This window comes from Symphalangus syndactylus, chromosome 17 (genome assembly GCF_028878055.3).
Source record: "Symphalangus syndactylus isolate Jambi chromosome 17, NHGRI_mSymSyn1-v2.1_pri, whole genome shotgun sequence".
NCBI classification, from domain to species: Eukaryota; Metazoa; Chordata; class Mammalia; order Primates; family Hylobatidae; genus Symphalangus; species Symphalangus syndactylus.
The window spans coordinates 99,842,913-99,864,976 of NC_072439.2; the positions used below are offsets into that span (position 1 = coordinate 99,842,913).

A 22,064-nucleotide genomic window follows, 5' to 3' on the forward strand; every position below is an offset into this window, starting at 1 on the left:
ATGTTGCTAGTAGGCTGGGCATTTAGCTCATGCCTCTGATCCCAGCACTTTGGGAGGCTGAGGCAAGCAGATTGCTTGAACTCAGGAATTCAAGACCAGCCTGGGCAATGTGGTGAAACCCTGTCGCTACAAGAATTGCCCAGGTGTGATGGCATGCAACTATAGTCCCAGCTACCTGGGAGGCTGAGGTGGGAGGATCATCTGAGCCTGGGAGGTCAAGGATACAGCGAGCCAGGCGTGCGCCACTGCACTCCAGCCTGGGTGACAGTGAGACCGTGTCCCAGAAACAAAACTTCTCTAGTAACATTTTCTTTTCCTCATTTCAGCCTAAATTAACAATGGCGAAATGCAGGCGAAATGTGGAGAATTTCCTAGAAGCTTGCAGAAAAATTGGTGTACCTCAGGTAATAAATTTATCATTTTTTATGTTGCTTAAATAGACTTGGTTGTCCTAAAATTTTGGAAATGCAAATCTCTAAAATCTTACAGGACTAGCTCTGAGCTAAGTCGATCATAATTCACATGACTTTGTGTTACAAGAGTCAGTATACTTCTGAATGGTTTTCCTTGATTATTTCCAAGGACCACACAAAGAAATTATAAATATATAAATTGAAATAATTATAAGTAATTTGAAATAATTATTCTGTTTTCCTAAACTTTCCCACTTGCTATTTGACAACTAAGTATATCCTTCAAAAACTAAGTAAATCTCAGATTGAGAATGCTGCAGTTGGTTTCGGTGTTCTAACACTTGCTTTGATACTTTTTAAAATGTTTTAGACTTCCAGAAATGTTGAAAAAATAGCCTAGAGTTCCTTTGTGTACTTCACTCAATTTCTTCTAATGTTAACTAACATCTAATACAAACATAGGACAGTGATTCAAACTAAGTAACACGAGAGCTATACGATTAACTGAATTACAGGCTTTATTTGGATTTCATCAGTTTTTCCACGAAGCTCTGGTTCTTTGGAGTCTGGCGTGCAGCAGGCCATTTCTAAGCTGTTGTCCTGCTATGAGGATTTATTGCCTCCAGCTCAGTTTTAACTTTATTGCCCTTTAATATTACAAATAGTTAAATTTATTTATAGATGCGATTAAGGGAAATGAACTTGATACACTCTTATCCAATAACCCCTTTAAAAAGCAATTATATTAAACCAGCTAAGTATTATACTATTAAGGAATATTATATGGTATAAAGACAAATTTAAAGAAACAACTTGGTGCCATGTGATACTTTTTCATTAACCACGACCATTACAAGTCTTGTTAACATATTTTGTCTATAGCCTGCAAGGAGGAAAACATGATTCTTCTCTATGACCTTCTAATTAGGTATCAGTAACTCAGGGGTGGCCCCGGGGCTCATCAGCAGCTCCCCCATTTCTCTCAGAGTTTAGTTCCTGTTCCTGTAGCTTTCATGACAGTGATTCTCTTTACCCAATTCACCGTACCTCTTTCTAACTAGCCAGGAGTTAAATAGGCCACAGCATCACTTGTGCAAAGAGCGACCTTATCTTTGAGCTCTTTCACATGTTACAAAGTGAAAGAGAGAGCGCCCAGCTCCACAGAGCGTCTGCATCAGCCAGCAGGATTCCCAGGATTGTTTTTCTCTTATGAAGGTAGATCATCATTCTACTATTTATTTTTTACTTTTTCTTTTGCTGTTTTTTTTTTTTAACTGAATTATACAAGAATGGAAATTTACATAAAGTGGTAGTTAGCAAACACCTTTTTTGATTCCTATGGACAAATTGAAAGCAAAATTTTCATTTTTATGTTATGTTGTTTTATAAAGCCCCATCTTTTAGAACAGACCTTTTTAAATATTTTGAGAGCACTGAATATGATTTCTGAAGAAATAACATACATTCTTTTAAACAAGTTTATTCTAATAGTGCACATTAGCCTCCAGTTCTTCCCTTCTGCTTCCTGAAGAGGTTCTTGCTACACAAACATCCAGTGTCTGCTCTAGTTCCCTGCCACAGTGTCTTTAAACAAAGAGAGTATGGCATGGGTTGGTGCAGAGAATGGGAACCGCAAAATAGATAGGAGAGTGCTGAAAATGGCCCCACTCAACCAAGTCATGTGGACTTCACCGATGTCAAAACCTGTTGAAAGTACCGTTGACCGCAGTTACGGTCATTGTGCCTGTCCACGGGGCTTTCGGAACCGTCCTCTGAGGGTCTCTGAGATTTAAAGCCCGTATCTTGGAGTTATTTCAGGATGTTCCCGCCATCAGCCAAGAAAATACAAAATAGTGTGCCTCAAAGTACACCTTGAAGTCGGTATTTGCGTGCAGTGGTTGACCATGTTTGTTATGGGCCAGCCTGCCCCCGTTCCTACCAGAGCTGTGCCGTTGGAAGGCAAGTACGGAGAAAAAAAAAATACAGTTTTAAAAGACTGGGTCTTTTTCCAGAGTGGTTAGGCTGAGGTTTTGACGCATCCTCCCTCCTTCTCCGTCACCACAAAGAGGAATGGACATTCCCCATAGGCTGCCCCTTCCTTCTCCCCTTCTGCCTCCCACCCACGTCCCCACCACAACCACTGCCAGTTTTAGACAGGTTCCTAGCATGCTGCTACTTCTGCTGAAAAACTAATCATCTGTCTAGAACAAAGTGAAAGAAAATGAATAAACACACAAACTCGTAGGTTCAAACTAGCCTTCTGAGGTCCCTCTGCCAAAGGAAGAGAAGAAACTTCTACCTCCCCGTCTTCCTTTTTCTCCTGTACTTCTGGTCATTCTGGCCTTTACTTAAACATCCTCACTTTGCTCTGTGTGACTTGAACATTGGGAATGTAATAATGACCACTTTTGAAAATGTAAAACAGAAAACAATATTACAAATATTTTTGTCAGATTCTATACCCAGATAAGATAGATAAAGACATATAATTTTGCTTCTCTGTGTAACTTTTAAAGTGTCATACAAGTTAAAGTGTGAGTGAAGTACTAAAGAACAAGGCAGTTATTAAAAACCTCTGATGACATTGGGCATGTGGGTATTTGCTTTATTTTTATGCTTTTATTCAATATGCTACATTCAGAAAAACTGTAATGGGTGATTAAAAACTTGTATCTGAGTCCAGTATCTTTTGTCCCAGAGTCGTTATGTTATGTGTTAAACGATGTCTCCCTGTTGTCAAGTCCACTCTTGTTTGTGTTTATTTAATGAATTTTGCAATCCGTAAAATGGAGGGTTTGGACGATCTCTGAGGCCCTTAACAGCTCTGCGTTCATTTTGAACACATTCTTGAGCTGGACTTGGTTAAAATAGACACCCCCTGGCCGGGCGCGGTGGCTCACGCCTGTAATCCCAGCACTTTGGGAGGCCGAGGCGGGCGGATCACCAGGTCAGGAGATCGAGACCATCCTGGCTAACACGGTGAAACCCCAGCTCTACTAAAAATACAAAAAATTAGCTGGGCGTGGTGGAGGGCGCCTGTAGTCCCAGCTACTTGGGAGGCTGAGGCAGGAGAATGGCGTGAACCCCGGGGGCGAAGCCTGCAGTGAGCCGAGATTGCGCCACTGCACTCCAGCCTGGGCGACAGCAAGACTCCGTCTCAAAAAAAAATAAAAAATAAAAAAAAAAATAAATAAAATAGACACCCCCTGATTTTTAAAGGAATGCCAAGTCATTGAATGTATTTGGCTTCTAGGTAGTAAATTGTCCCCTGATCATGAGGCTTTCCTCAGTCTTTGAACCTTTTTGATGTACGTGGCCTTCTCCGAAAACGTCCGTCTCCTCAGCCTCTGCAGTTTTCGTCTTTGCTTTCTGACCTACTTTTTTTTTTTTTTTAAATAGAGAAGAATGAGTCAGGAAAGAGGTTGCTTCACACACACCTCACTTCTTTCAGGCCTCACACGACCCTAAACCAACATCCACTTCTGTGTATTGTATTTTTTTTTTTGAGACGGAGTCTCGCTTTGTCGCTCAGGCTGGAGTGCAGTGGCACAATCTCAGCTCACTGCAAGCTCTGCCTCCCGGGTTCACGCCATTCTCCTGCCTCAGCCTCCCAAGTAGCTGGGACTACAGGCGCCCGCCACCACGCCTGGCTTTTTGTATTTTTAGTAGAGCCAGGGTTTCACCGTGTTAGCCAGGATGGTCTCGATCTCCTGACCTTGTGATCCACCCGCCTTGACCTCCCAAAGTGCTGGGACAGGTGTGAGCCACCGCGCCCGGCCTATGTATTGTATTCTTAATGTTCAGACTAGTCAGCAACACACAAATTTTATTCTGCTATTTAGTAGTAAGATCAGGCTCAGCATGGAGAAGATTCTTTGTGGTTTTCAGCATTTTATTTTTGTTCCTCAATGTAAAAATGTTACAGGATGTGTATATGTGAATGTGACTGAGATGATCATATGAATTCTATACGCAAATCTGCATTTCTGATCCACTGACTTTGTTTTTCTGTTTTCCTTTCCTGCTCACACTTTGGACAGGACAATCTTTGTTCCCCTTCCGACATCCTTCAGCTAAACCTCCGCGTTAAAAGAACTGTTGAAACGCTCCTTTCTCTTGGGGCACACTCAGAAGAATCCAGTTTTGTCTGTCTCTCTCTGCAGCTTCTGGGTTTTGTGGCATTTTACTGTGCTGTGATGTTAACTCTCTGTGTGCTTTATCACTGGCTCTTCCCCGCTCGCTGAAAGATTGCACTCCGGTGACTTTCTGCCTCATTCCTGTGCTTGGTAAAGGAGGTTTGTTTCTCATTCAGAATTACTTACATAAGTGCTTTTTCTCCCTACTGGCCCTCAAAGAGCTAACCAATAAAGGAGGTAGAACCTTTCCTTATATTTGCAGATGAGCACCCCCTCACAATAGTAAACATTTATGATTGCTAACCAACAGGAAATGACCAGCATTTTTTTCTCCTGGTCATCTGCCCATTCTCCTGGCCTGTGGCCTCGTTTCTCTTACCATAAATGCTGAAGCATTTTTACTAATACAATTCTGAACTTGTACTTCGAATATGACATGTATGTAGAGCTTTATTTCCAAGTCACACAGTACAACTCCCATCTGGCCGTTTTTCCGTGCCTCAGCACAAGTGTGGAAATTGTGGAGTGACTGAACCTTTTCAGCAGCTGCTCATGAGGAGAACCGTCGTGCCTTTTCTGGTTTTGGTCGCACCCGGTCACTTAGATTTCTGCTTTGAACTGTGTCCTGAAATCCTGAATCCCCCCTTTGTCGGTAGGCACAGGTCCGTCTAGGCATTTGCGGTCTGGACGTTTGAAAGGTATTGGCTGTGATTTTAGTAATTTTAGTTTGGTCAGAATGTTCAGTTTAAAGATCATGTGGATTCCCTAGGCTGCTATTCTGAGCCCAGTCTATACGTTGAACGTGGTGCACACGAGCAGATGGGTTGGAGCTGGCCTCTCAGGTGAGCCCCTTCCAGATTGACTGTGTTTGTTATGCATGACTGAGGTTCACTCCCAGCATTCTGTTTAAAATTGGAATTTATGTGATTTCTAACATACTCAAACCTTCTTAATAGTGAAACAGTAGCAGGAGAAGTATTAGGGCAGCAGTCCCTGTTCTGTGCTCAAGGCAGTGAATATTGCCTTGCTTTTTCAGAACGCCTAGCATTTAGCTGCTAGACATTAATGCTGGAAACTACTTTATAATTGCGGTTAGATTCTAGTTTCATAAATGGTGTTTCTGAATATTCAGGAACCTTCTGAACTCTGTTAACAAAATTGGGATAAAGGATGAACTCAAGTGTGAAGAGAGATTGTGAGGAGCGTAATATCCGGGTGTAGGGTTCAGCCTGAGGGGCTCACTGGTTTGGTTTTCTTCCATATGAAATGGGACTGCTATTTTCACAGGTGAAAAGACTGTTCAGTGTTAATGCTGAAACACTCAACACTGTGATGATGAAAACTTCAGTTTTCTGTGTTAGTAGGTGCCTTTCAGACTTCGGGGAGTTGGGTTGGTTTTATTTTTAAGATGTCTCAGAGTTGAAACGCCTGTTAAAAAACACACACAGGCTCTCATGTGGTTTAGGGGTTGTAATTGTACATTCTCTTGAGAACACACAGCACTCCCTCTAGTCCAGCTGGGAGGTGAGGGTGCTCCAGAAAGCACAGGCTTCTGAGTGTAAACACTGGCTGCGCAGGTCCTAGGGCGCTGCTGAGAGGAAGAGATCAGGGAATCAGCCTTGGAGAAAGCACGTCTCTTCTGACAGCAAAACACTGGGCAGGTTCATTTTAAATATCATTTATCTAGACTTGCAGTTGCACTCAAAGTATTTCTACAAAGTTGCTAGTTTTATTAGATCAAAAGATTACAGTTACCTCATTTTATCAAAATAAGTATTAAATAAAAAGTAAGCACAAGTACCAATAACTGCCTCAAAAATAAATATGTGTTATATATTTTATTGTAACTGGTTTTATAAAATTTCCTAGTAATATCGTCTCAATGAAAAGCAAAAAAAAAAAACACACACACACACACACACAAAACAACTAGTTGTTTTCTTCAACAAACATGTATAATCTTTTTTTAGTGGAACCAGAATTCTATATTCTGTTCTTTGTAAGAGCAATCTCTTTTCTTTCGGAATATTTAATCTTAACAGAAAGCCAGTGATAAATGCTGTTCTTAAGATTTGCCTTTTTCTCTCACAAGAAAGGATTAACCTAACAAATTAATGATGCACACATTAAGGAGGTGTTTAACTTCCTTAAGCAAACATTGTAAACGCTTCTCACATGTTGGCAATCTACATGTTCCTGCCTAAGCTTACACGGTAGTTCCCTGGAGTAATTCAGGCTGTTAAATAAATACCAGGATATTAAATCCTTTACATTTTCAGATACTATTCCTTTTTAATTCTGTAATTCAGATTTTTAATTCAGATAGGCCCTTCCATGAATTATTCAAATTAGGGGGAAGTTTCTCAGGAGCTCAGGATACACTGAGTTTCTTGCCCTGTCTGGCCTGGGAACCCTGGTTTTCACAGTCAGGATTATCATGCAGATGGCGTAGAACTCATGCAGGCTGAGTTATGTTTTCAAACTGTCTTTCATTCCTGTGGTAGGAACTTAACCCTCAAGTGTAATCTCTCTCACTCTTGAGCCATCTGGTAGTGTGGAATTGTTTTTCTATTTTTCACCTGCCTATTTTATAGACCTGTATTGACCTTTTATTCATCAGAGATAAAGGATGTTGCTTTCACCCTGTGGTATTGTTTTCCCTCTGTTGTATGTATAAATATATGCTACTTGTCAATTTTCCAATTTTGAAAATGATCTGTACTTTCAGTTGTATTAATAAAGTGACAGTGAATGTCAGACACCATCTCTCTAACTCGTATTTACACTGAGGCCAGTTTCCCAGGTACTAATTTTCATATCTAAGTTGATGATTATGAAGGGGAGAAGTGCTGACTTTTTCCTTTCAGTTCTATGATATTCATTCGATTTTCTTTTTTGTTTGTTTTCATGTTACGTTGTCCCATTTCAGGAGCAATTATGTTTGCCTCTCCACATTTTAGAAGAGAAAGGTTTGAGCCAGGTTGCAGTGACGGTCCAGGCTCTCCTGGAACTTGCCCCACCCAAGCAACAGCAGCACCAGTTATCTGCTGTTTGAGGATCCCCAGGACCGTGGGCACTGGCCTGGCCAAAACAAGGAACAGGACACCGTGATTGCTGCTGCCAGCTGTCTGCTTAAACAAAGCTCTTATGTGTTCTCAGAAGGGACCGTTCCCATGATTCCTAACAGGAATATTTTGCTTCATTTCTCCATTTTAGGGGAGGTTATTTCCATTTCCATTGAATTTTTTTATGAAGACACCATTGGTTTTCTCAGATGAAACTTCTCTTACCGAAAACCCAGCACCTAACCTGGCTGTGTTTTCCTGGAGAACAGGCGTATTTCACGTGCCAGAAAGCACATCTTCTGCGTTAGGCACAAGCATGCTGTGCCGTTGTTTTTACCTGGTCTCAAGACAACTGGTCTGCTGGTTTCTAAACTTGGTTGTTCATTAGAATCTCCTGGAGTATTTGTTAAAATACAGATTCACATTCAGTAGACCTGGGGTAAGGCCTAGGAATCTGCATTTTCAACAACCATTGCACGTGTTTTTGTTTTTGTTGGAGAAGGAGTTCCGCTCTGTCGCCCAGGCTGGAGCGCAGCGGCACAATCTCAGCTCACTGCAACCTCCGCCTCCCGGGCTCAAGCGATTCTCCTGCCTCAGCCTCCCGAGTAGCTGGGACAACAGGCACCCGCCACCATGCCTGGCTAATTTTTTTGTATTTTTACTAGAGATGGGGTTTTGCCATGTTGTCCAGGCTGGTCTCAAACTCCTAAATTCAAGTGATCCACCTGCCTCGGCCTCCCAGAGTGCTGGGATTACAGGCGTGAGCCACTGTGCCTGGCCTCCAAGAGTGATGACAGGTGTGAGCCACTGTGCCCGGCACCCGGCCCATTGCATGTGTTTTTCATGTAGTGGAAACCACTGTTCAAAGCTAGCTATTTTTATGTTTGAGGGGGAGGGTAATGGGCCCACTGCATTTTTCACCCACATTTAAAATCAAAAGCTATATTAAGAGGAGTTGGACTGTTCTGTCAAAGGCAAAACAAAAATAATACAGAAGGCCTAGGCTTCTTTTTTTTAAGAGTTGGGGTCTTGCCGTATTGCCCAGGCTGGTCTGAAACTCCTGGGCTCAACTGATCCTCCCGCCTCAGCCTCCCAAAGTGCGGGGATTACTGGAGTGAGCCACCGCGCCCGGCCCACATTCTGCATAGTAAAACAGTGAGACAGATACAGTTGTATTTAAGGTCAGTGCTGTCGGCCTCCCTTCAACTGCAGTCATACCATCACAGGATGGTTCTATGTCATCCTGTTATCTGGACATTATAAACAACAAACCCTCTATACACAGGTTCCAAATCCTGAAGCTGACAGTGCACTTGGTCTCACTGAGCCTCCCTCCCCACCCTCCTGCGGCTCCTCAGACATCTGGGCCTGCAGACACATTGCAGTCACAGCACATACACTTCTAGCTCGGAAAAGCCTAGTTTCTTTTATTTCTTTCAGGTAACTGCCAGTTTCTGTGGCTGAATTAAAGCACTTAGGCATCTTCCTAGCTGGGTGTGGTGGCTCACGCCTGTAATCCTGGCACTTTGGGAGGCTGAGGTGGGCAGATCACTTGAAGTTGGGAGTTTGAGACCAGCCTGACCAACATGGAGAAACACCATCTCTACTAAAAATACAAAATTAGCTGGGTGTGGTGGTGCATGCCTGTAATCCCAGCTACTCAGGAGGCTGAGGCAGGAGAATCGCTTGAACCCAGGAGGCGGAGGTTGTGGTGAGCCAAGATTGTGCCATTGCACCCCAGCCTGGGCAACAAAAGCGAAATTCCACCTCAAAAAAAAAAAAAAAAAAACGCGCCCCATCTGGCTCCACCACTAGCGCCTTTATGTACTCGATGGGTGGAGGAGAAGTGCCTAAGGACTCACACCACACAGGAGCCTTTCCTCAAATTTCAGCTAGTTTTCCTTCCCCTGCATTTTGAACTCCTTTTAGTTGTTGGTGATATCCTTTGGTGTTCACTGCCTTTGTAAAACAAGTAAATAAAGTAAGCGGAAGATATCTCTTTTGTTTCTGTAGTTGTTAACTGTTCTGGATTTTCTTTACAATGCATCCATTTGGGCATACTGTTATCCCTCTTTTTATCAGGTAAATGTAGCATCTAAAAGTAGCTTTGGATCAAATCATGTTGAGTACCTGGTCAAAGTAATGTTTTCTTCCTTGTTCTTGCAGAGAAACAAATTCACCAGAACATTACCGCTTGACCAGGTTTAAAATTGTATAACAGGCTGGGCATGGTGGCTCACGCCTATAGTCCCAGTACTTTGGGAGGCTGAGGCAAGAGGATCACTTGAGCCCAAGAGTTTGAGAGCAGCCTGGGCAACATAGCAAGACCCTGTCTCCCAAAAATTAAAAAAAAAAAAAGCATGGTGGCACCTGCCTGTACTCCCAGCTACTCAGGAGGCTGGGGTGGGAGGATCACTTGAGCCTGGGAGGTTGAGGCTACAGTGAGCCATGGCTGCACCACTGCACTCCAGCCTGGGCAACAGAGTGAGACCCCATCTCTAAAAATAAAATAAATTGTATAACATACAACATCTAAGTTCAATGCCCAATCTTATAGAACAAAAGTAAAATGTCTTTATGTAAGACCCCATTATATTTACAGTTCCCAACAGACCCATCAACCCTTATATACCCTTATATAACTTGTTTAGAATTTAGCCGTGTGCATTTTTAAACTGTATTTGTCAACATTAAGCCTCAGTACAGTCTCCAAATTATATGCCACCAGAGATGAAACTCAGCAAAGGACAGGATTGTTTTTAACATATGCAAGCCAGCCTGGCCAACGTGGTGAAACCTTGTCTCTACTAAAAATACAAAAATTAGCCGGGCGTGGTGGTGGGCACCTGTAATCCCAGTTACTTGGGTGGCTGAGGCATAAGAATCGCTTCAACCTGGAAGGCGAAGGTTGCAGTGGGCTGAGATTGTGCCACTGCACTCCAGCCTGGGCAACAGAGCGAGACTCTGTCTCAAAAAAAAACAAAAAAACAAAAAAAAACCAAAAAACCACCAAACCAAAAACATACCATGCAAGGAATAATTCTAGAAGACATTACATAATGTAATACTTGGAACATTTGCAACTAATTTTCCCATAGGGATAAATGGAAATTTCAACTTATTTCAAATTTTGCACATATTATGAAACCTTAATGTATTTTTATCAAACTAAATCAGATTTGTATTTGAATTGTTAGGAAAAACCGCGTGCAGTTTTGGCTGATAATTGAAGGAAAAATATCAAATACTTTGAATTTTTTTTCTCTTTTTTCAAACCCTCGGCAGAGGTATGAAGGTATGAATTTCTTTTTTGTGTCAAGATGCAAAAACAAATCATGATGCTTTTGTTGGGAGAATTTTTGTATTCAGTATTTTGTACGTACCTTTTCTTTTTTAAATTGGAAAGCACAATTCGGTTTAACATTTAGCTTTGTTTGACTCCAGTGTAAGATGAAGATGACCTTGTCACAGCTCCCCTGACCTGAAGCAGAGCCCTTCCCATCACTGACAGTGTTGGCAGCTGAGAGCCCTCCAGCAGAGCCCTTCCCATCACTGATGGTGTCGGCGGCTGAGAGCCCCCAGCAGAGCCCTTCCCATCACTGACAGTGTTGGGGGCTGACAGCCCCCCAGCAGAGCCCTTCCCATCACTGATGGTGTTGGCAGCTGAGAGCCCCCCAGCAGAGCCCTTCCCATCACTGACACTGTCAGCAGCTGAGAGCCCCCCAACAGAGCCCTTCCCATCACTGACAGTGTCGGGGGCTGAGGGCCTCCCCAGCAGAGCCCTTCCCATCACTGACAGTGTCGGCGGCTGAGGGCCCCCCCAGCAGAGCCCTTCCCATCACTGACAGTGTCGGCGGCTGAAAGCCCCCCCAGCAGAGCCCTTCCCATCACTGACAGTGTCGGGGGCTGAAAGCCCCCCCAGCAGAGCCCTTCCCATCACTGACAGTGTCGGGGGCTGAGGGCCTCCCCAGCAGAGCCCTTCCCATCACTGACAGTGTCGGCAGCTGAAAGCCCCCCCAGCAGAGCCCTTCCCATCACTGACAGTGTCGGTGGCTGAAAGCCCCCCCAGCAGAGCCCTTCCCATCACTGACAGTGTCGGGGGCTGAGGGCCTCCCCAGCAGAGCCCTTCCCATCACTGACAGTGTCGGCAGCTGAAAGCCCCCCCAGCAGAGCCCTTCCCATCACTGACAGTGTCGGTGGCTGAAAGCCCCCCAGCAGAGCCCTTCCCATCACTGACAGTGTCGGGGGCTGAGAGCCCCCCCAGCAGAGCCCTTCCCATCACGGACAGTGTCGGCGGCTGAGAGCCCCCCCAGCAGAGCCCTTCCCATCACTGACAGTGTCGGGGACTGAAAGCCCCCCGAGCAGAGCCCTTGCCACCTACAGAGATTTTCTGTCAGCAATTTCCCAGTATTTCAGACTCGTAATCTGTGTTTAGCACTCCAGTGTTCTCTTCTAATAGCCAGGTCTGGAAATGACCCATAGAAAGAGGGGCCTTTGTATTCTGCTAGAACACAGAGCATAGTAGTAGATCACTTTTCTGAAGAGCTTTTTAAAATACAGCTAATCAAGGAGTTTGTGATTTCTCTTACTTTCTACAGCTCAGCAGTGACTAATGATGTGTGACTATGCTAATGAGTTTGATGAATTCGTAAAAACTAAGCGCTTAAATGATTATAGAAATGAAAACATGGATATTTAGAAGCCTTTCTGTATACACAGTGCAGTGAGATGGTTTACAGCAAATTTCATTTTATTTCTGAAAATGTAAACGTAATTAGTGAAAGATTTTGTAAAACATTGTCCTATATTTGTATGCCTGTAAATATATTGCATAAGTTCTAAGTATAAATATGTCAATATCATGTATGTTATTTTAAATTGCCTGTATGCCACTTTATACGTTGACATTCAAATAAAAGCCAACACTTCAGTGGCATGTAATAAAAGCTGACTGGAGAGTGTTCAAACCTGAGGTGTGGTTCCCTTGGCAAAGGTGAATCAAGGAAAGGGCATCTCATTTCCAGAGGGAATGTCAGTGGAAATGGGGGCTTCGGGACAGCCTGTTGAGATCAAATTCATTTTCTTAAGGAAGTACAGATATCAAGACTGAGCTTTATTAGGAGTTAGATAGAAGGCTTAATTCACGAAATGTATGTGACACATTAGGACAACTTTGCTCTTGGAAACCTTTAGCATCCCAAGGCATTGTTTTGACTCATCAAGGCAAGCATGATCTGGTGGGCGCATTTTTTTTCTAGGAGAAGAGGGAGAGTGACAGCTTTCCTATTTGCCAGGCACAAGTTAGATATTTTCACACACCTGATTTCTTTTCATCTTAACACTCCATAAAGTGGGGATTGGTGGCCCTAGTGTTTCACTTGTCAAAAATATCTCCAAACTAGCCTTCCAGAGAACCTGTGTCCCCATCTTTACAGTTTGTAAAGTTGTATATCCTAACATCCTATTTCTAGCTTGTATTTATAATTTGTATTCCTGTTTCCTAGAAAAGTTGCTGAAGCAGCTTATAACTGGATGTGTATTCCATGCCATTTTCACCTGAATAAAAACACCAAAGTGACGATAAATCTAAAAGGCAGGCAGGAACCAACATTTACTAAAACTTTGCTGTGTATATATTATGCTGGACAGCTAATAACATCGTATTGTAATTCCTACTGAATACTTTTGCTCATAAGAGTTTTTTCACTACAGACCAATTGGGTAAAATCAGAATCAGACATTACAGGAAATACTGAAGTTTTAATGCATCACTGTAGCTAAGCCATTGAACTCCTTTGTTCTGCTGAGAAAGAGCAAGAAGAATGGATCTTCACAGGACTACCAGAAACTTCTTCCCAGCAAGGTATGAGGAAGCCCTAAGTCAATGGTATAATCCTAAATCAGGGTTTGAAAACCCACCTAACAGGCACAGTGAAATTAACAGGCACAGTGAAATTAACAGGCAGAGTGAAATTTACAGCGAGTGAAATCAGGCTTCCCTGGGAAAGTCTCAATAGGAAACAACCTGTAGATGAGTCATCTTTGATGGTACCAGCTGTTTCTTAACTCTCTCCAAGTCCTTCCCACCTCCAGAATACCAGCGGAAAACACAGAAGAGAACTAACTTGGTCACTTCTTCTTCTTCTTTTTTTTTTTTTATAATTTTTATAACTTTTTATTTATTTTTATTATTATACTTTAGGTTTTAGGGTACATGTGCACAATGTGCAGGTTTGTTACATATGTATCCATGTGCCATGTTGTTTTGCTGCACCCATTAACTCGTCATTTAGCATTACGTATATCTCCTAATGCTGTCCCTCCCCCCTCCCCCCACCCCACAACAGTCCCCGGAGTGTGATGTTCCCCTTCCTGTGTCCGTGAGTTCTCATTGTTCAATTCCCACCTATGAGTGAGAACATGCGGTGTTTGGTTTTTTGTCCTTGTGATAGTTTACTGAGAATGATGTTTTCCAGTTTCATCCATGTCCCTACAAAGGACATGAACTCATCATTTTTTATGGCTGAATAGTATTCCATGGTGTATATGTGCCACATTTTCTTAATCCAGTCTATCGTTGTTGGACATTTGGGTTGGTTCCAAGTCTTTGCTATTGTGAATACTGCCGCAATAAACATACGTGTGCATGTGTCTTTATAGCAGCATGATTTATAGTCCTTTGGGTATATACCCAGTAATGGGATGGCTGGGTCAAATGGTATTTCTAGTTCTAGATCCCTGAGGAATTGCCACACTGACTTCCACAATGGTTGAACTAGTTTACAGTCCCACCAACAGTGTAAAAGTGTTCCTATTTCTCCACATCCTCTCCAGCACCTGTTGTTTCCAGGAAAGGATTCCTTATTTAATAAATGGTGCTGGGAAAACTGGCTAGCCATATGTAGAAAGCTGAAACTGGATCCCTTCCTTACACCTTATACAAAAATTAATTCAAGATGGATTAAAGACTTAAATGTTAGACCTAAAACCATTAAAATCCTACAAGAAAACCTAGGCAATACCATTCAGGACATAGGCGTGGGCAAGGACTTCATGTCTAAAACACCAAAAGCAATGGCAACAAAAGCCAAAATTGACAAATGGGATCTAATTAAACTAAAGAGCTTCTGCACAGCAAAAGAAACTACCATCAGAGTGAACAGGCAACCTACAGAATGGGAGAAAATTTTTGCAACCTACTCATCTGACAAAGGGCTAATATCCAGAATCTACAATGAACTCAAACAAATTTACAAGAAAAAAACAAACAACCCCATCAAAAAGTGGGCAAAGGACATAAACAGACACTTCTCAAAAGAAGACATTTATGCAGCCAAAAAACATGAAAAAATGCTCATCATCACTGGCCATCAGAGAAATGCAAATCAAAACCACAGTGAGATACCATCTCACACCAGTTAGAATGGCCATCATTAAAAAGTCAGGAAACAACAGGTCACTTCTTGCCTCTCCTCTTATCCTTGCCTTTACCTTTGCCTTTTGAATCCTTGCTATCAACTTTGTCTTTAGGCATCTTGAAACCACCAATTTCTCTCCGTATCATAGTGCCTCGCCACCAGGCCTGGAGCTGGAAGAGAAAAGGGGAGTGAGTACGACGTATACTATGCCTGACAAGCTGCATTCTTTCCACATAAAGGGACTGTTGAATAAAGTAACTTCTGTCTGACAAACAGTCTCTCCAGGACATGGAAGTAGCCAGGCACATAATCACTACAGCGATGCTGTCCTGTCGTGCAGGACCTGGAGCTTAAGCCATGGACTCAAGAGTGAGGTTCTCAAGTAAAAATAAAGAAAAGGAATCTCATTTGGCCTATTTTTTCTTCACCCTTAGAAATCTGACTTCCTTATACTGCTTTCCTTGAAGAAAGTCCAGGTTCCCCGTACTTAACAGCTATTTGAACCAAAAAGAATGTTAGTTACCTGGGCCAAGGGCAAAAGCACTCGGCCAAAAATGCACAGATAATGCCAGGTGCGGTGGTTCATGCCTGTAGCCCCAGCACTTTGGGAGGCTGAGGTGGGCAGATCACTTTGCGCTCAAGGGTTGGAGACCAGCCTGGGCAACATGGCAAGACCTTGTCTCTACAAAAATACAAAAAAGAAAAAAAATTAGCCAGGCCTGGTGGCTTGTGCCTATAGTCCCAGCTGTTTGGGAGGCTGAGGCGGGAGGATCTCTTGAGCCCGGGAAGCAGAGGTTGCAGTGAGCAGAGATTGTACCACTGCACTCCAGCCTGAGTGACAAAGTGAGATGCTGTCACCAAAAAAAAAAAAAAAAAAAAAGCACAGATAAGTCTAGATGAGTTTTATAGGCTTGCTTGTGCATTTCATATCTTCAGTGATTGCTTAAAAGATCAGTTGTCCTGGTACTTTTAAAAAAGATTTAGTTAGCTTTCTTGAATATCTTAGTTTTTAGATAACAGTTGTTCTCAATACAGTCTCCACTGCTTTAAAGTCAGACTAAACCCTAAAGACTGAAAGCAAATCCACTAGTGAAAAGAAAGCAAACGTGCTCTTCAGCTCGTTCTTAACACGTTTGTTGTAAATTCAGGAATACTGACAAGTTTTATGGGGAAACACCATTGAAACTTGATGAATACTTGCTACTTACACATCTGACTCCTTATGGGAAGCTCAACTTTGGGTCTGGATACCTGGTCCAGAATGTGATATAAAACTTAACTATTTTAGTTCACCCCTAATATACAACCCAAACTACAGTGTACCCACTAGGGTCTCGACCTTCAGAGAGAAGGTTAGCCTCCAGACAGGTTCCGTTCAGCTTGAAGTTTTTGCTTGCAAGTATTTCATGTGATCTGTGACCTGCCAGTTTCATCATCACTGAGACACGCAAGTTCACATAAAACTAAAATATCTCTATTTTTGTCTAACTTGCTGCTTATCCTTTCCACCTAAGCAGCTTGTATCAGAACCCAGCAGATAGTCTGCACTGATGTATAAGCAGGATTTTAAGAAGTAAGAGGATATTAAAAAGAATCATTCTGTCAGGAGCTGGTTTTGGTTAGACATAGTAATCTTATATTTCATCTCTGGGCCTAGGTTTTGCTTCCGCTGCTAACCACCTCTTTTTCCCCAGATGAAGAGCTGGGGGCACGTCCTTTTCTACGTTAACCATCTCCCTGCACCATGGACTGTGTTGGCAAAGTATAATAACAAAAGTCCATGCTTCTCAGATCTGCAGTCCTTGGTATACTGAGATGCGTCTGATAATGAATGAGAAATGCTTTTGTGTTCCTCAGTGTTAGGCCAGCTGTGGTGAGATACTGATTATGGTTCTTTACCTTTATAACGCTCTTTAATTCCAAGAGATCCTGTTCTACCTTCTTCTTGCTCCTCTCCTTTTCTATACGATCTTCAATGATGACCTGTTCATACTCTCTTATCTGCAAAGATAGACATTCATCATTTATTACAGTACTCTCTTGGCTAAGCTGTAGCCCAGCCAGCCCTGCACTTTTAATATAAAATTTCAAAATAAAACATGCTCAATCTAAAGATAAACCAAAGAAAAAAATGTAATAGACTCCTAGATTGTAAATATTCACATATTAACTTTATAATTGTTCCCAAAACTTTTTCAGTTTTAATAATTCAAATTTAAGTTCTATCTTTTATAAAAAATGAAATATGAATTAATGTGTGATCAATGACCTCAAAATAATATGGATTGTTTTTTAAACTTTGGGAGAATGTACATACACAAATAATCAGCTGTCTTTTTTGTTTGTTTGTTTGTTTGTTTGTTTTGAGACAGAGTCTCACTCTGTCTGTCACCCAGGCTGGAGTGCAGTGGCGCAGTCTTGACTCACTGCAACCTCCACCTCCTGGGTTCAAGTGATTCTTGTGCCTCAGCCTCCTGAATAGCTGGAATTACAGCTGTGTGCCACCATGCATGGCTAATTTTTGTATTTTTAGTAGAGAGAGGGTTTTGCCATGTTACCCAGGCTGGTCTCAAACTCCTGATCTCTAGTGATCTGCTCGCCTTGGCCTCCCAAAGTGCTGGGGATTACAGGCGTCAGCCACCATGCCCAGCATGGTGAAAGAAATGTAGGAAGTTCTGCACTTATTCCATAATGAAACCATAATCACAAGCTTGTTAGAAATCATCACTGACTGTCTCCAGAGGTCATAAACTAAGAATAATCACAGTATCTGTCTCAAGGGGCTGCGCGGGTAGCACCTTGGACAGAGTAGGCACTACATAAGTTAGCTATTGCAGCTGTCCCCATCAGCAGCAGCAGCGTCTAAAAAGAATCCTGGTGGTTTATAAGCGCACCTCTACTTTTGACCCCAAGTAGCAATACCCAGCCACTGTGGCTTATTTGCCACTCCCTCCTCAGTGAGCATCCTGATTCCTTCCACTCCGTCCTCAGTGAGTTCCCTAATTCCTTCCTTACCGTCTTTGCCAGGTCTTGAAGGTGTGCTAAGTCACTGGCCTTTGCGGCTTTGAGAGCATTTAGTTCATTCTGTTTCATTTCTGTGTCCTTATCATATTTCTCCATCCAGAACTCTAGCCTCTCCTCAAGTTTCTATTTGGAAAGAACATGAAAACATGGCATTCATCAGACACAAAACACTGTATACTGTATGATTCCACTTATACAAGTTTCAAGAATAAGCAAAACTTTCTATAGTGAGAGAAGTCAGAAACAGTAGTTACTTACCTGGGTGGAGAGTTGGATTTCTGATTGGGAATGGGGGTGAGGGAGACTTTGGGATGCTGTAAATGTTCTCTGTATCTTTATCCAGGTGATGGTTACACGAATGTGTATACATAACTGTTCATCAAAGTATACGCTAAGTACTTACACATTTTACTTGTATGTTAGTGAATTTAAAAATAGGGGGCCAGGTGCGGTGGCTCACGCCTGTAATCCCAGCACTTTGGGAGGCTGAGGTGGGCGGATCACCTGCGGTCAGGAGTTCGAGACCAGTCTGACCAATGTGGAGAAGCCCCGTCTCAACTAAAAATACAAAATTAGCCGGGCATGGTGGCGCATGCCTGTAATCCCAGCTACTCGAGAGGCTGAGGCAGGAGAATCACTTGAACCCAGGAGGTGGAGGTTGCAGTAAGCCCAGATCGCGCCATTGCACTCCAGCCTGGGTAATAAGAATGAAACTCCATCTCAAAAAAAAAAAAAAAAAAAAAAAAAAAATAGGGGGAGGAGGGTAATCTAAATGTCTGGATAAGGGAAGTTGCAATGAAGAGGAAACAAAAGGTATGTAGAAAAGTCTGAGGGATAAGGAATAGCATCGGATATCTCTTTGATTGACAGCACTAAATCCTAGTCAAGAAGGATACAATGTCTTCAAAATTCTAAAAGAAAATGAATGTAGGGCCGGGCGCAGTGGTTCACATCTGGAATCCCAGCACTTTGGGAGGCCGAGGTGGGCAGATCACAGGGTCAGGAGATCGAGACCATCCTGGCTAACACGGTGAAACCCTGCCTCTACTAAAAATACAAAAAAAAAAAAAAAAAAACAGGCATGGTAGTGGGCACCTGTAATCCCAGCTACTTGGGAGGCTGAGGCAGGAGAATCGCTTGAACCCGGGAGACAGAGGTTGCAGTGAGCCAAGATCATGCCACAGCACTCCAGCCTGGGTGACAGAGCGAGACTCTGTCTCAAAAAAAAAGAAAGAAAAGAAAATGAATATGAATCAAAGATTCTACACATAGCTAACCCAGCATTCAAATGTAAAGGAAAGAAAGACTATACTCAATCTTTCTGAGAGAGTTATTCAAGGATGTACTACTGTAACAAAATAAAATGAAAGAGATATATTAAGAAATGGAAGAGAACCAGTAAAACGTATTTAAGCTATGTGATACTTTTTAATCATAAATCATAATTCAGAATTAAAATCCCAAAGTAGGCAGGATAGTCTAGTTGAAAGAGCACAACTCTGGCGCTGAAAGAAAGTTTACTTAAATTCTCTAAGCTTCTGGTTCCCTCATATATAAAATTCTATACCTAGCCAATAATACAGTATTACTATTACAGTCATAGTACAAACCTCAGAGGGTTGTTGTGATGCTGAAATAAGATAATCCTTGTAAAGTACACCCACAATGTGCATATATACATAATGTCTGCATATATATTATCAGTATATATATTTACATATAAAATGAATGATTTCAACATGGCATGGAGAGAGAAGAGGTAAGTGAAGTCTCTTTGGCTTAATAAAGGCAAAAGAAGGTATAAACATTGACTCTCTACAGAGAAATTTTAAAAGTATAAAAATATATGTTAAAATTTTAAGAGTTGTGCTTACTTCAGTAACATATATACCAAAATTGGAACAATACAGAGATGATTAGCATAGCTCCTGTGCAAGAGTGACACACATTTGTGAAGCATTCCATATTTGTGTACTTTCTAGAAACAAAAAATTTAAAGGTTACTCCTAAAAGAACAGAAATGTGTAACTTTCAGACTCAGGGATGATGCACCTCAAGAGTGAAACATTGAGAGGTTCCTTAGGTGGCACATAGCATAGAATTTTTTAAAAACATGGCTAGAGTCAAGCATTGTGATTACACTGAGCAGGATGGCTTGTGCCTGTAATCCCAGCGGTTTGGAAGGCAGAGGAGGGAGGGCTGCTTGAGGCCAGGAGTTTGAGGCCACCCTCAGCAACATCGTGAGACCCCATCTCTAGAAAAATGTTCTTAATTAGCCAGGTGTGGTGGTGCCTGTGGTCCCAGCTACTCAGGGCCGAGGCAGGGTGATTACTTCAGCCCAGGATTTGAGGGTGCAGTGAGCTATGATTACACCACTGCACTCCAGCCTGGGCAGTGGAATGAGACCCAGTCTCTTAAAAAAAAAAAATCTGATTATGTTAGAACAACATGTCAGTTTGGTGCTATCACATCTCTTACATCTTCTCTTTCTTACTCTTGTTAACACTTAAAACAAAAACAAAAACAAAAAAAACAAAGAGGGAGCAGGCTCCAGACAGGCAAAAAGTTCTGGCTATGAGGTAATAACATCATTTGGTATTTTTTGCAATTCTATTTACATTATTTTATTTATTTATTTACTTTGAGATAAGGTCTGGATCTGTCACCCAGGCTGGAGGACAATGGCACAAACTTAGTTCACTGCAACCTCCACCTCCAGGGCTCAAGCCATCCTCCCATCTCAGCCTTCTCAGCAGCTGGGACTACAGGTGTGCAACACCATGTCCAGCTACTTTCTTGTATTTTTTGGTAGTGATGGGGTCTCATTATGTTGCCTGGGCTGATTTCAAACTCCCAAGCGATCCACCCACTTCAGCCTCCCAAATTGCTGGGATTACAAGCGTGAGGCACCATACCCAGCCTATTTACACTAATTTCTATTTATGGAAGGTGATACTGGTTTTTCCTTTTATAGTACTGATATAAAAATCTTAATTTAAATTGAATTATCTGTTTAGGTGAGTAATTAGGTAGAAAATATTGACCGGGTGCCATGGCTCACACTATAATCCCAGCCAGCACTTTGGGAGGCCGAGCAGGTGGATTACTTGAGTCCGGGAGTTTGAGATCAGCCTTGGCAACATGGCAAAACCCCATTGCTACAAAAAATAGGAAAATTAGCCAGGCACGGTAGCATGCATTTGTAGTTCCAGCTACTTGGGAGGCTGAGGCAAGAGGATCACTTGAGCCCAGGATGCGGAGGTTGCAGTGAACTGAGATTGTGCCATTGCACTCCAGCCTGGGCAACAGAACAAGACCCTGTCTCAAAAAAAAGAAGATATTAAGTAATTACTGCAACTGGGATGCATTGTGGGAAAAAAAATGAAAAGTTAAAAAAAAAAAAAGGCTGAGTGCAGTGGCTCACACCTGTAATGCCAGCATTTTGGTAGGCAAAGGTGGGCAGATCACCTGAGATTGGGAGTTTGAGACCAGCCTGACCAACATGGAGAAACCCCGTCTCTACTGAAAATACAAAAAATTAGCCGGGCGCAGCAGCACATGCCTGTAATCCCAGCTACTTTGGAGGCTGAGGCAGGAGAAATGCTTGAACCCAGGAGGCGGAGGTTGTGGTGAGCCAAGATCGCACCATTGCACTCCAGCCTGGGCAACAAGAACGAAACTCCATCAAAAAAAAAAATTAATAAGTAACAGGTGGTATACAGATATTACAAAACTATGAGAATGGCATGCAAATAACTAGAGTTTGGCAAAAAATTGAACAATAAAAATTCTATCAATCCAAGAAAAGAAGGAAACAAAATAAAGTAGAAAAATTAATTACAAATGAAAAATCACAATAAAAGTAAGCTGGGGTAAATCCTTTTGTCTTAGTCCATTCCAGCTGCTATAACAGAATGCCAGAGACTGGGCGGCTCATAAACAAATTGATTTGTCACAGTTCTGGAGGCTGGGAAGTCCCAAACGAAGGCCCTGGCAAATCCCGTGTCT

General features: G+C 42.3%; 2 protein-coding genes and 1 non-coding gene across 21 annotated transcripts in view; 2 read left to right on the top strand and 1 right to left on the bottom strand.

The window, feature by feature from the left end:
* LRCH3 (leucine rich repeats and calponin homology domain containing 3) overlaps positions 1–9,609 on the top strand; it is a 96,780-nt gene extending 87,171 nt beyond the window's left edge. For 5 of the 12 annotated variants that reach the window (XM_063622169.1, XM_063622166.1, XM_063622167.1 and 2 more), the window contains 2 exons: positions 327–404; positions 4,454–7,306. In XM_063622169.1, the coding sequence (XP_063478239.1) occupies positions 327–404; positions 4,454–4,657 (282 nt within the window). In that variant the 3' untranslated portion in view covers positions 4,658–7,306. Of the gene's footprint in view, positions 1–326; positions 405–4,453; positions 7,307–7,478 lie in introns of those variants that run through there. The other 7 variants (XM_063622168.1, XM_063622174.1, XM_063622172.1 and 4 more) reach the window with 2 other exon arrangements.
* IQCG (IQ motif containing G) overlaps positions 1–22,064 on the bottom strand; it is a 109,819-nt gene that overhangs the window by 38,272 nt on the left and 49,483 nt on the right. For 3 of the 8 annotated variants that reach the window (XM_063622214.1, XM_063622220.1, XM_063622215.1), the window contains 4 exons: positions 18,048–18,179; positions 16,932–17,033; positions 15,106–15,202; positions 13,760–14,104 (listed from right to left, as the gene is read on the bottom strand). In XM_063622214.1, coding sequence (XP_063478284.1) covers positions 14,010–14,104; positions 15,106–15,202; positions 16,932–17,033; positions 18,048–18,179 — 426 coding nt within the window. In that variant the 3' untranslated portion in view covers positions 13,760–14,009. Of the gene's footprint in view, positions 1–4,287; positions 6,141–13,759; positions 14,105–14,922; positions 15,203–16,931; positions 17,034–18,047; positions 18,180–22,064 lie in introns of those variants that run through there. The other 5 variants (XM_063622217.1, XM_063622221.1, XM_063622219.1 and 2 more) reach the window with 4 other exon arrangements.
* Positions 19,923–20,027, top strand: LOC134733358 (U6 spliceosomal RNA). Its single transcript, XR_010116808.1, has one exon. It is a non-coding gene; the product is annotated as a U6 spliceosomal RNA (small nuclear RNA).